The sequence below is a fragment of the Hydra vulgaris genome, chromosome 05 (genome assembly GCF_038396675.1).
Source record: "Hydra vulgaris chromosome 05, alternate assembly HydraT2T_AEP".
Lineage (NCBI taxonomy): Eukaryota > Metazoa > Cnidaria > Hydrozoa > Anthoathecata > Hydridae > Hydra > Hydra vulgaris.
In genome coordinates this window covers 41,222,501-41,237,636 of record NC_088924.1, presented here as the reverse complement: position 1 = coordinate 41,237,636, position 15,136 = coordinate 41,222,501, and the positions used below count along the sequence as shown (strand labels likewise).

The 15,136-nt window shown below is 26.2% G+C and overlaps 1 protein-coding gene across 4 annotated transcripts in view; it reads left to right on the top strand.

Moving 5' to 3' along the window:
* Positions 1–15,136, top strand: part of LOC100198529 (mannan-binding lectin serine protease 1) — a 40,026-nt gene that overhangs the window by 16,998 nt on the left and 7,892 nt on the right. For all 4 annotated transcript variants that reach the window (XM_065798214.1, XM_065798216.1, XM_065798215.1 and 1 more), the window contains 4 exons: positions 1,788–1,986; positions 5,309–5,485; positions 5,637–5,828; positions 6,077–6,241. In XM_065798214.1, coding sequence (XP_065654286.1) covers positions 1,788–1,986; positions 5,309–5,485; positions 5,637–5,828; positions 6,077–6,241 — 733 coding nt within the window. The remainder of the gene's footprint in view (positions 1–1,787; positions 1,987–5,308; positions 5,486–5,636; positions 5,829–6,076; positions 6,242–15,136) is intronic.

Below are 15,136 nucleotides of genomic sequence, written 5' to 3'. Positions count from 1 at the left end.
CAAATTTAATTGACCAGAATGTTTTTAAAAACATTCTGAATGTTTTTATAACATTTTGAATGTTTTTAACAATATAAACAATGTTTTTATTTTTATTTTTTTTAATAAAATGTTTTTATTTTTATTTTTTTTAATAAAATGTTTTTATTTTTATTTTTTTTACTGTAAATCATGCGCGGAGTGTTGCTACATCGACTATCTTATAGCCTGACTCGCAAGGGGAGTGCTGCTACATCGACTGACAAATAGCCTGACTCGCAAGGGAGTGCTGCTACATCGACTGACAAATAGCCTGACTCGCAAGGGAGTGCTGCTACATCGACTGACAAATAGCCTGACCCGCAAGGGAGTGCTGCTACATCGACTGAGGGTTTGGTTGGGGCAGGCAGTCTATCATTATTAAAAAAAAAAAATTCCGGTCTTGCATTTTAATTTTTACTTTTTGTCAACAAAATATCGAAAAAACTTTCGGACAACATCTAAGGGTTCTATATATATATATATATATATATATATATGTATATATATATGTATGTATATATATATGTATGTATATATATATGTATATATATATATTTGTATATATATATATTTATACATATTTTCAAATATTTATATATATTTATATATATTCATATATATATATATATATATATATCTATATATATATATATATATATATATATATATATATATATATATATATATATATATATACATATATATATATATATATATATATATATATATATATATATATATATATATATATATATATATATATAGAACCCTTAGATGTTGTCCGAAAGTTTTTTCCATATTTTGTTGACAAAAAGTAAAAATTAAAATGCAAGACCGGAATTTTTTTTTTTTTAATAATGATAGACTGCCTGCCCCAACCAAACCCTCAGTCGATGTAGCAGCACTCCCTTGCGGGTCAGGCTATTTGTCAGTCGATGTAGCAGCACTCCCTTGCGAGTCAGGCTATAAGATAGTCGATGTAGCAACACTCAGCGCATGATTAACAGTAAAAAAAATAAAAATAAAAACATTTTAATAAAAAAAATAAAAATAAAAACATTTTATTAAAAAAAATAAAAATAAAAACATTGTTTATATTGTTAAAAACATTCAAAATGTTTTAAAAACATTCAAAATGTTTTAAAAACATTCAGAATGTTTTTAAAAACATTCTGGTCAATTAAATTTGCGTTTTTGTGGTTTTTTTAAAAAACGATTAATTTGTAATTAAATTAATGGTTTTTACTTTCGTCCAACACGGAAATGTTGGACGAAAGTTAAAAGTAATTAAAAGTGACGTATATGTTGGCGTAAGAATCACTTTTTTCCTTCCGCTCTTCCCAAAGCCAACAAACTATAGATCTATATATATATATATATATATATATATATATTTATATTTATATTTATATATAATGGTAAATTTTTTTCCTAGTTAGATATATGTTAGGTAGGTGGTGCCCCTGTAAATCTTGTATTTTTATAAAAGTTGCATTTATCAACTTATGTATCCTACTTTATTACTGCCATTAACTTAAATATGACATTAAAAATGTTTTCCACCTATAGTTAGTCTTTATTGCAATTATTTGTTTATATTTATTATATCAATTTTATTATATCAAGGTCTTGGTATGCCGCTATATCTTTATTAATAAATAAAATTGAAGTTTTTATTTACCTGCTTAAATCAAAGCCTGTTTTATTTATCACAAACTAAATTTATTTTTTTTAAGTATGATAAATTGTTTTTATTTTATTAAAAGTTCAAAATTGAAGATCACCATGAATCCTTATGTCCATATGATTATTTACTCATTGAAGATGAAAAAGAAAAGAAAGGACCTTACTGTGGAAAAACAAAACCAGATAACTTCATTTCATTCTCTAACTGGTTAATTGTGGAGTTTAGAAGTGATAAGTCACTTGCATTGACAGGTTTCAAAGCAGAGTTTAAGCTTCAAGGTGATTTTTTTACTATAATTTTTGTTATATTCTAAGGTTGATACAATGCTAATGCTAACTTTAGTTTTGTAATATTTTTCGTAAATGTTTTATGTTCATTTTACATTTAACAAAATCTTTTTATTTTTATGGCTGAGTTTAACTGAAAGTCAATTTTTTTACATTGAAAATTTAACTAAAAAAGTGAAATATTTTTTTTATTTAACATACATTGAATAGTATTTACAGAATGCAAAGAACAATGATTTTTTGCAAATTACAGAATACAATCTTTGTAAACCAAATCTTTATACATAACAAAATATAAAAATTGTTTTATAGAAATAATGAAACTATGTTTCTGAATAACCATTATTTGTAATTCAAAAAGTTTTATTTCTTTAATTAGCCATATTTCAAAAAACAACAAAAAAATTAGCCATATTTTAAAACAACAAAAAATAGCCATATTTCAAAACAACAAAAAAAAGTAATTGAAATTTTTTGTTAAAAGTTTTTAAAAAATAAAATTTTATACATAGGAAATACGTATTTTCAATAAAAAATACATATTTTCAATTATATTAAATAAATGAAACATTGAAATAATGAAAATAATGTCATTAAAAGTTTTAGATGAGAAATGTATCAGAAAAATGTTGTACGTGTTCTGATGTGGTGTTTATGGAAACCTTACATTATTTTAGATAGCTAATTGTTTTAAAACATCATTGTGTTAGTGTTATTCAAAATTGAAACAACTCTGTTGTCAAAACAATTAGTTTTAATTGAAATTTTGTTGAATCAAAATAAAAAGTTAGATTTTTTTCATTGAAAATTCTAATGTATCAAACAAAACAATTTCTAAAGAGTTGAAGATAACTTTGAGAACAGTGCAGAGCATTGTGAAAAATAAATGAAGGACACTAGTACAATCAAAAGGAAGTAAAAGAAAAAAAGTTTTTTGTTTGAGGAGATCTCGCGTAAAAAGTAAAAGGCTATAAATCTTATAAAAAGAAAAAAGTTCCTTGTCCTGATAAAAAGTAAGAAAATATTGCAATTCATTGTTCAAAGCTGCTCTATAAAAAAATGTGCTTATTTTGGCCCGATTTAGCAAGTGTTGCTACTCTGGGACAACTTTAAACTGGCTTAAAGAAAATAAAGTAGATTTTGTTAAAAAACATAGCAATCCACTAAATTGTCCCAAGATATAATATGTCTTATAAAAAGATATTGAGCTATTGTCAAAGTAAACGAAGGTTTGATGTAAAAGAAGATAAAACATCCAAGACTTCAATATTAAATAGATTAGAGCTACCAAAAAAGTCCATCTGAAGACCGTGCAAAAGCTGATGTCAAGTGTAAAATGCAAAGTGTGTGCCTTATGTACACAGCTTCACAAACTTAAGTAAAATTTAAAAATATTAATATATGTACTTTTAGAATATATGTAACATTCAATACCAAAGTACAATAGTTACATACCCTTTCAAGCAGATTTTTTATGATCTTTTGTTATTGTACTAAATAATAAGAACAATCGTTATTTAAAAAGCAGTAAATGGATTAAAAGCTCAAGTGAATTTTAAAATGATTTCATTAACCCTGATTTAAACAAGGCAGAAACATAAAGCTATGTTTTAAAGAGATAAGTGTAAAAAATTATTTTTGAAAATTTATAATTATAAAATACCAAATTAAAAACTTTTTTAATCAAAACATCTTCTACCAGTAAACTATCTGGCTCAGTCTAATTTAAAGATTGAATTAAATTAGGTGGAGAAGTTGCTATTTACTATAGAAATGAAATTAAATCTCAACAAGCTCTAATTATTCAAATAGATATTGATATTGACATTGTGAGAGTTTTAATTCCCATAATTTTGGTTTAATAATATGTTACTGTCCAACTGTTTACTCCTCCTTATGACGTTGATTATAAAATAGAGTATGGCTAAATTACATATCACATAGCAAAAAGTTCCATTTTCTTTTTTTAACTTTATTTATTTGTCTTGGCTTGCAACAATTTAAACCCACTTGTGAAAGCAATATTTTAGTTCTTGTCTTTTCAATAATATTTTTCTATTTAGTCTTGTTTCTGTTCCGATTAAAAAAAAAATTTAATTCTGAATAAATCTTTTTCTTATTTGCTTATATTTAATTTCCTAAAAGAAGACTTTTCGGTTATTGACTTGTATGACTCTGAACTTATCAAGAAGTTTATTGCAAATTAAAAGTAATACCATTAACACTTTTTTTGTACAATACAAAATATTGTTTAAACAACTAGTTACAGCATACTCAAAGGCTTTATTACCAGGAATGCTGGTTTAAGATGGGTACCTGGCACACCTCTATTTCTATTATGTAGTATATCTTTATAATTAGTTTTTTATTTGGACATAGTCTAGTGGATTATATCCAAATAAGAAGCCTTCGATTCAACAATATATAAAATTCTAGTGGAGAAATTGTAAATCACTCATTAACTCTTCTAAATCATCCATCAAAATTGTAAACTCTTTTCTATTTATTGATATTTTATACTTTTTTTTGAACAAATCTTTGCCTCTCAAGTTATTTATTGTACAGTATTAAACTATACTTGTGCAAATCAATTTTATGTCCCAAATTTTTTGCACATCTTTTGCATCATTATGCATTAATTTGTTGACAATTCTGTATAATTTGTTCCATAAAAGTTCGATAGGAAAGAGATTGGAGCCACTTCTTTCATTAAAGAAAGAAGTGTACTTTTCACAAGTACACTTCTTTCTTTAATATTCCATCTATTTTTACAATGCCATCTGTGTTTCTTTGCAGCTATTATGCTACCAAGGGAACCTGTTCCTTCCATCAATTGCTTCCTCGCCAATATCAAAGATACCAGAGCTCCTTGAATACTACTTAAAGTATGGATTGTTTCCAGAGCAGTAAATAATCTATTTCTTTTACTAGTGGTTGTAATTCTTCTGTATTCAGTGACAGGTGTAGTTTGATGATTTCTGCTTATTTGTTTCTTTGATATAAAATTGGACATTATTAAGTTAACAGTATGCTTAAATAAATAAATGTCCCACTTGAACCAATTTGAAGTATTTATATTTATTTTTTTATACTTTAGAATTTTTTTTAACCAATCAAAATCCTTTTGTATTAGCTTTTTTTTTAAATGTTTATGGAAGTCTGTGTGTGTTTGTGCATGTGTGCGTGTCTGTGTGCATGCGTGTCTGCGTATTGATATATGTATTCATTAATAATTTCATATTTTGTTTATTCCACACACAAACACATATGCACACATATATAGATAAAATTTAATTTGTTTTGGATTATTTAGCAATTAAATGTCCAACACTTACTCCTGTTGCAAATGGTTTCATGAGTGGTCATTCAAATTTTTCTCTAAAAGAAACAGTAACTTTTTCATGTCGTGAAGGGTACATTTATACTGGTTCAGAAACGCGCACTTGCTTGCCAGATGGCATTTGGTCCGGATATCCTGGAAACTGCACGCGTAGGTGGTGTATTATTAAGTTGTATTTTGCCTTTTTGCAAGTTCTAGTTAGTTACCTTTTTTTTTTTGTAAATTTGATCAGTTTTTTTTTGGTCCGTAATTTTTTAATGTGCTTTTTACACTAAGTTTTTTGAAATCATTTATTTTGTAGGTATAACATGCAATGACCCAGAAATAATTCCAGATGAGGGATATATTACAGATCCTTCTGGAATTACTCCATATTATTATGGTCACAAATTGAATGTTCATTGTGATACATTTCATGATTTATTTGGTTCAAAAACAATCACTTGTGTTGGGAATAATACCTGGGCTGGAGTGGGTTCTTATTGTGTCAAAAGTAACTTTTTTCTTTACTTACATTATTATTTTTTATTATTCTAGTTTTTAATATTATATTTATATATATATATATACATACATACATATATACATATATATACATACATATACATACATATATATATATATATATATATATATATATATATATATATATATATATATATATATATATATATATATATATATATATATATATATATATATATATATATATATATATATATATATATATACACATTATAGCTTGTGGAAAATCTGTCCAAAGAAACTTTGAACTAGAAACTTGTAATGGGGGGGTTCATAGGGTAGCCAGTATACAGTACACTCATCCTTGGCTTGTTGCTATTAAAGAAGGTGACAAACTTAAATGTTCAGGAATTCTGATTAGCAAGGAATGGATATTGACAGGTAAGTTATACAATTATTTTTTATTAAATTACTTTATTACAAAAATCCTTGTGTAACTATAGTATGTTTGAATAAAAACCAAAAAGTTATTTTAAAAGTGTTTTCATGTCACTTAAAGCTCACACTTGCACCTCCTTAGTCATTTTAAATGAGCAATTTATGGCTCCCACAAAAGGAAAAAGTTAAGAAATTTTTGGTACAGAAAATCTTTTTAAATAAGTTTTTAATTTTTATTTTTTATGGAAGTTATCTGTATTTTTTTTTTTTTTTTTAAAAAACTGATAACTTCTGCAATAAGCTGATATGTGACATGTGCTAATCTATGACTCCATTGGAAGCATGATATGATGTAAATATCTTATGTCTAGTCTACATAATATACCTATAATATATAATGTAGATATTAAACCTTTTATATAGTTAAATTATCTCTTTTATATTAAAAAAAAAAGACAAAATATTTATTTTATTAAATAATTATAACAAACTAAAGTTTAAATCGTAACAGAAAAGTAAAAATTAAAATGTTTCATGAAAATCTTTTAATTTAAATGTGTTTAGCAAATTTGTTAAGCAAGTGAGATTCAACTATCGTCAATATTGAATTGTCAATATTAGAAACTCTGTGTTAGTAGAATCTAGATTTATATCACTTTTTGCACGTAGTAACTGATGGGATTTCATGAACAAATATGGAAAAAATCAAACAAAAGAAACATTTGAAAAATGCAATCATCAACTTCTAATTATTACAATATCATCAACCATTATGTCAACCATCATGTCAATCATCGTCTACAAAGTTTTACATTTAGTGAGACTAGTGATGCACAGTTCGTTAGCACATTTTAAACAAACTTTGACTCATCTTAACAATTTATTTTATATGTTTAATAAATGGTTGTCATGGTTGAAGTTACATCAGTGCTTCTTGACAACCTGGAGAAGATTTTTTATGTTGCTTGTCTTTAGGTATTGTGACATTGAAATTCTGTATGAAAGAAACACCACATTCAGCGCAGTCATTGTCCCAAGCCAGGTTTTTGACTAACTCAAATGCGATTTTTTTTTTTTTTTTTTTTGTTATTTCACCTCCCCAAGGCCCAGAAGGCAACTACAGATGAGAAGGCTACTTAATTGTGGTTATAACCCTCTCTCAACTCTATAACTCCGAAACACGAACCTTGACGAACAAGGCCGCTGCGCGGAGAAACAAGTTGATATGATTGGCTTTTAAGTCACTCTTCAACAAGAAAACTGTCATTAATAATTTTAAAGAAATTTCTAGAAATGGATAATTTAGCAGTTGTAAGAGGAAGAGATACGACCAAATGCAATCCTCAATCATTTTTGATTTTGGATACAAGTTGTGCTTTCTCTACACAAGATGTTTGGAAAAGAGAGATTTTTGCTAGCCCTTGTCTTAAGTACCAAGAATGCTTTGCCATCATCTTCAGACCTATGGTCTATAAATCATATTCATTAGGGGTGTTCAAAAAAATAAAATTTTCAAAATGCGAATACATTAGAAACCAAATTTGGGGCAAATTTTTAAAAAATATGATTACAAAAAAAAATTCCAAAAACATTGACATTTACCTTGTGCTCAAGCGACAAAATACCCTGAAAAATGCCCCAAATTGTTCCTAAATTATTTTGCTTTGAGCGCAAGGTAAAAATATATTTAATATTTTGCATATTTGCACAAAAAAAGAATTTTCTGCAAATATGCCAAAAAAATATATGTATTTTTGCATAAATTATGCGTAAATTGTTTTTATTTTAAACAATAATTATAAAAAACAAACTTAAAATAAAACTTAGACCATTATGATCACATTATAAAAAAATTTTTTACAAAGTATTGAGATTTACCTTGCGCTCAAAGCCAAATATTTTAGGAACAATTTGGGGCATTTTTGGGGGTATTTTGCCAGTTGAGCACAAGGTAAATTTAATATTATTGGATTTTTTTTTGTAATCATATTTTTTTTATATTTGCCCCAAATTTGGCCTCTTGTGTATTCTCATTTTGAAAATTTTATTTTTTTGAACACCCCAAATGTTCATAGAGTATAATTAAAATGTCATTAAATGGTGCATCAACAACTATTCGACATCAGAACCAAGACTGAAGATAGATGTTGACTACAAATTTGTTGAATCGTTTGAACCTGCAATTTATGAGCTGTTAGCTTTAGTACAGATTTGTTACCGTCAAAGAGATCTTCATTGTATATGTGTTGCCTTTGCCATCCAACATGCTCTATGAATTGTGCCAGGTTTTCAAAAAGATCTAGAACTATTCAATCCAGTTGTAGATGCTGCAAGTTGAAAATTTTTTTGATAATCATCTTGAGGATGGCCAAGTTGAAGCTGCTCAGCAATAAACTCCTTTTTTTTTTCAAATGCTAAGATCAGTGGTTTATGTTGCTGATTTAATTATGGCAAACTAGGTCAGACCATTTCTTCTTAAATCTTTTTAGTATCAAAATCTTAGGTTCAGTGGATGAACCAAAACATTTTAAATGCATCAGACAACATCACGTGGCGATGATAGATTATTACATGTTTTAGGTGATAATGTCTGATGCATTCTAAGTAATTTATTCAAATGGTTAGTGTTTTCTCCGGCGATATCAAAAAGCAGTTTACATCCAAGTGCAAACTGATAGTGAATCAGTTGTGCACTAGGATGTAAACTGGTTTTTGATAAAAAGTCATTCTTGATTTTTTCAACAGGTTCTTGATGAATTAGTCGATGATGTCAACAGGTTCTTGATGAATTAGTTGGCGATGTTGACAGGTTCTTGATAAAATAGTTATTGTTGACAATGATGGTGTTTTTTGAAAGTTTTTTTAATGATGTTGAACAACCTATTTTATTTGCAGGGATTATTTAGTGATTTGCAAATAAGAATGGACACAAGGATCATTATTTATTTGAAAGTATTTAATGTAAGCGGTAAGCCATTTTGGTTGAGCCACTTTTTACCTTTTCTAATATTTTAACAAGTCTAAAGATATCTTTTAAAATAAAAGAAGTAATTAACATTATAAAAACCACTTAAGATCTTTGAATGACAATTACAAAAAAGTTTGCATAAAAATTAGGTTTGATATTCACGCTATTTACTAATGTAATAAGCTAAGAAAAAATTTAATTATTTTTATTTTATATAAGTTTTCCATCAAAAATCTTCAGCAAATGAAAAAAAAAAGATGCTATACAACGCCTTAAAAGAAATCATAAAAGAAACATTAAAAATCTTTTATTTATCAACTTGCAAAGGCAATAATATTTATTTATACAATTTTTCATAACAAATAATAACATAAATAATTACCAAATTTAAAAAAATAATAAAAAACAAAACAAAACAAAAGATTATTAGCTAAAAAATAGTACGCGTTAAATTCTATTTTATATTAGCGCCACTTTTGATATTTTAATTTTTGTTTGTTTTGTTATAATGATGGATTTTATCCAAAAATGAAAAACAAACTTTAAACAACATTTTATAAAGAGTTTATTTTTTATAATTGAAAAAAAACTTCTTTTATGGATACTCTATTATTATTTTTTTTTGCTTGAATTTGCGCTTGAAGCAATATAACTCTTTTTTTGAAAATTATCAGACTGTGCTATATCAAAAAGTGAAAACAGAAGTTATAATTAAGAAAGAATTTAAAATAAAAAAGTTAATTAAATAAAAACAAAAATTAGATTTTTTTTTCCTCTGTTTTTCTTCCTTCTTTCCTATTTTTTACAAAAAATTAAATGCCTTGTAAACATATTATAACTTATAACACTGCATCAAAAATATTCATAAAGCGTGCGTTTAACTTTTTTGCCTTAAAGCAAGAGAAAGCACAATGGTATATATTTTTTAATAAATGGTACTTAGAAACTTGAATCTTTGTTTGTCACAAAAAAAAAGTGCTGGTAAATAATTAACTTGAGTTTTTTTTTTTTTGCAACCAGTAATATTTTTTGTTTGTTAAGAACTTTTTAAAAGTAAAAAATCATTATTTGCAAAATTACAATTTTAAGAAATAATGAAAAAAAAAAGAAAGTATTTTAATTCATTTATACAAATGTCTAGAAAAGAAAGAAATTAATTTGTTGAATAATAATAAAAAATGTAATATTCAATTTAATTATTTAATATTAAAAAACAAAACAAAAATTAAACAAAATTGACATTCCACTACATGTACATTTAGAAAATAACACTTTGAGATTTATTTTTTTAATTAGTAAAATAAACTTGTTTTGCGGTAATTTATTTTATCGCGGTAGTTAAAAAAGTTAACGTCCTTAAATAAAGATAATATATAAAGATAATTTTATGGTGTCATCACAAGCTAATGTGCTAACCTTTTTTTAAATTTAAAACGAGGCCTATATATATATATATATGTGGTAGTGGTGTAGTGGTTGGGTTGAAGGATTCAATAATCTTAAAGATGTTACCTGACAGGGTTCCCACTCCTCCTTAAAAACCTTAAATATCCTTAAAAAAAAAAAAACTCCTTAAAAGTCCTTAAATAACCTTAAAAAAAGTTAAAATTTGACTGCTCTCCTTAATTTCTCCTTACTTTCTTTTTTTTTTATCATCTAGGAAATTTTATTAAAGCAAATGGGTTATACTTATCTATAGAGAAGCATAGTTACATCTTTGATGAGTTAAAATCCTATACTTTTGTTTTATATATATATATATATATATATATATATATATATATATATATATATATATATATATATATATATATATATATAGTTTGATGCGTTTGGGAAGCACGGAAGGAAAAAAGTGATTCTGACGCCAACATATACATCACTTTTAATTACTTTTGACTTTCATCCAACATTTGCGTGTTGGATGAAAGTCAAAACCATTAATTTAATTACCAATTAATCGTTTTTTAAAAAAACCACAAAAACGCAAATTTAATTGACCAGAATGTTTTTAAAAACATTCTGAATGTTTTTAACAATATAAACAATGTTTTTATTTTTATTTTTTTTAATAAAATGTTTTTATTTTTTTTAATAAATTGTTTTTATTTTTATTTTTTTACTGTAAATCATGCGCGGAGTGTTGCTACATCGACTATCTTATAGCCTGACTCGCAAGGGAGTGCTGCTACATTGACTGACAAATAGCCTGACTCGCAAGGGAGTGCTGCTACATCGACTGACAAATAGCCTGACTCGCAAGGGAGTGCTGCTACATCGACTGACAAATAGCCTGACCCGCAAGGGAGTGCTGCTTCATCGACTGAGGGTTTGGTTGGGGCAGGCAGTCTATCATTAATAAAAAAAAAAAATTCTGGTCTTGCATTTTAATTTTAATTTTTTGTCAACAAAATATGGAAAAAACTTTCGGACAACATATAAGGGTTCTATACATATATATTTATATATATATATATATATATATATATATATATATATATATATATATATATATATATATATATATATATATATATATATATAGAACCCTTAGATGTTGTCCGAAAGTTTTTTCCATAATTTGTTGACAAAAAGTAAAAATTAAAATTCAAGACCAGAATTTTTTTTTTTTTTGGTCTTTAAAATTCTGGTCTTGCATTTTAATTTTAATTTTTTGTCAACAAAATATGGAAAAAACTTTCGGACAACATATAAGGGTTCTATACATATATATTTATATATATATATATATATATATATATATATATATATATATATATATATATATATATATATATATATAGAACCCTTAGATGTTGTCCGAAAGTTTTTTCCATAATTTGTTGACAAAAAGTAAAAATTAAAATTCAAGACCAGAATTTTTTTTTTTTAATAATGATAGACTGCCTGCCCCAACCAAACCCTCAGTCGATGTAGCAGCACTCCCTTGCGGGTCAGGCTATTTGTCAGTCGATGTAGCAGCACTCCCTTGCGAGTCAGGCTATTTGTCAGTCGATGTAGCAGCACTCCCTTGTGAGTCAGGCTATTTGTCAGTCGATGTAGCAGCACTCCCTTGCGAGTCAGGCTATAAGATAGTCGATGTAGCAACACTCCGCGCATGATTTACAGTAAAAAAAATAAAAATGAAAACATTTTAATAAAAAAAATAAAAATAAAAACATTTTATTAAAAAAAATAAAAATAAAAACATTGTTATATTGTTAAAAACATTCACAATGTTTTAAAAACATTCAGAATGTTTTTAAAAACATTCCGGTCAATTAAATTTGCGTTTTTGTGGTTTTTTTATATAACAATTAATTTGTAATTAAATTAATGGTTTTTACTTTCGTCCAACACGGAAATGTTGGACGAAAGTTAAAAGTAATTAAAAGTGACGTATATGTTGGCGTAAGAATCACTTTTTTCCTTCCGCTCTTCCCAAAGCCAACAAACTATAGATCTATATATATATATATATATATATATATATATATATATATATATATATATATATATATATATATATATATATATATATATATATATATATATATATATATATATACATATATATGTGTATATACACACACACATATATCATATATCAACCCTCTGAGTATTAGAGTAAGTTTTTTAATGTATGTTTTTGGCTTTTTGTATTTAACTTTCACTTTCTTTAAATAATTTTATTTTGTTTTTTTAACAAGTGAACACCGTGCTATAAGGGATAAGTATTTATTGACCCTCTTTTTTAATTAAAGCTATGTATATATATATATATATATATATATATATATATACATATATACATACATATATATATATATATATATATATATATATATACATACATACATACATATATATATATATATATATATATATATATATATATATATATATATATATATATATATATATATATATATATATATATATACATGTATATATATATACTTAATTACAGCTAAGTATATATACTTTAGGGAAAAAACCATTAGCAAGATGTTAAACAAACTTCATATTAAAAAGATTGTTATATTTTTTTCACTAATTACCTTTAGATGCCTAAATATAAAAGTTTCCGGAGTATTTCGTTAAATAATGATAGTTACACTTCTTGATTTCAGAAAGATAAATATACCAGCCTTGCAAGATGCAAAGTTTGTTTTAAGTTGTTCTCATTAGCAGGCATGGGTATAAAGGCTCTTTTACCCATTTTACCCATTGAAAGTTTCCGCATCTCTGCATTCCGGATTTTACCAATGCCCAATATAAATTATTTTGCAATAATCAAAATTTTTTCGTGCTTTTTTAAAATTTGAATCGTGCAAATTCGTTTTTTTAACTATAACTTTAATTAAATAAAGCTAAATATTAAATAATCACTTAAGTACCTTAGATGTATAAATGTATTGATGGAAAAACTTGATTTATCAAATTGTGCAAAAAATCTGTTTCAGCAGAGAAAAATATTTTTTATGGTTACACTTACGGAGTGCAAAACTTATTAAGAATTTTAAAAAACCATATTGGTAGCTCTAGGAAATTTCTATACTATAATTTTAGACTTTGCTACACACCTAGATCTTGAATAAAGTGTTTAATATTCCTAATAAGTTCAAAAAAATCATATATTCAAATGTGTAATTGTATGAAATAATATGATGTAAAGCGATTGCCTAAAGAGGGTTATGTTGTTGTGTTCAAAGAAACTTTGCAATCAGTACCACAAAAGCCTATCAAAGGAATGTATCATTTCAGATATGCTTCAGAAGGAAGCAGTTTTGAAAGCAGAATTAATTTGGTATTTAAATATTGTTCAAAGCAAATACTCTTTTAGATCAAGTGAGAATAAGTCTAAACAATTTGCTTTGATGTTTCCAGATAGCAAAATTGCCAGCGACTTTTTATGTGGTCGAACAAAATCTGGCTATATTGTAACTCATGGTCTTGCCCCTTATTTAAAAAAAATTCTGATAAAAGATCTTACCCTGCAGGATAACTTTGTATGTCTTTTTGATAAGTCTTACAATAAAGTTATAAAGAAAGGTCAAATGGACTTACATGTGCGCTATTGGAATGAAGAGAGGAATACTGTTTGTACAAGATATTATAGTTCAGAGTTCATGGAAAAGCTGTAGCCCCAGATATTCTAAATATGTTTAAATCCCGCATGACTGGTTTGAATGCTGAAAAAATGCTTCAGGTTTCTATGGATATCTCTAATGTAAATAAACTGTTTTTGGAAATGCTCAACAAAGAATTTCATAACAAAAAGTAAGCAACCTGGACTTGGTAAATCAGGGCAAAACACCAACTTTTAACATCAAAGTACTCAAACAAATAAAGTTTTAGTCCCTTTAAAGTTGAAGTTTTTTGAAGAAATTAGTGGCAGTCTAAATACATTCCTTGGTAGGTGATATTTGATCCAGATGCAATTTTATTGCTTTTTATGTAATATATTTTGTTTTATTAGAAAATTATAGAAATATTCTGAGATATTCTTTTCATATTATTTTTAAAATTTTGAGAAAAAATCACAAAATGTTATTTTCAATCTTGCATTTTTTTTTTTCTTCCAGTTTCTTTTCAAACTGATAAACCAATGGCTCCTTTTCTGGTGGTGACTCTTGAAGAACTATTACGCAACTTTTATGCGAAGTTCATTCGGTTAGATGTTTTTTTTAAATGACAAAACTACAACATCTTTGTTAAAAATAGATTTGTTTAATTACACAAACTGGCTTTCAACCAGCAAGATTAATATTAGTTTTTCATTGAAGGATTATCTGTAGCAACTCAAGAGAAAGACAAAGATTACTGATGTTCAAATGGACAAGTTCAAAAAGGAAATATGTAATTTTGGTGTCTCAATGTGAACTCATATTATTGGGAAAAGCCCTTTGTCTTCACTGGTTGCTTGC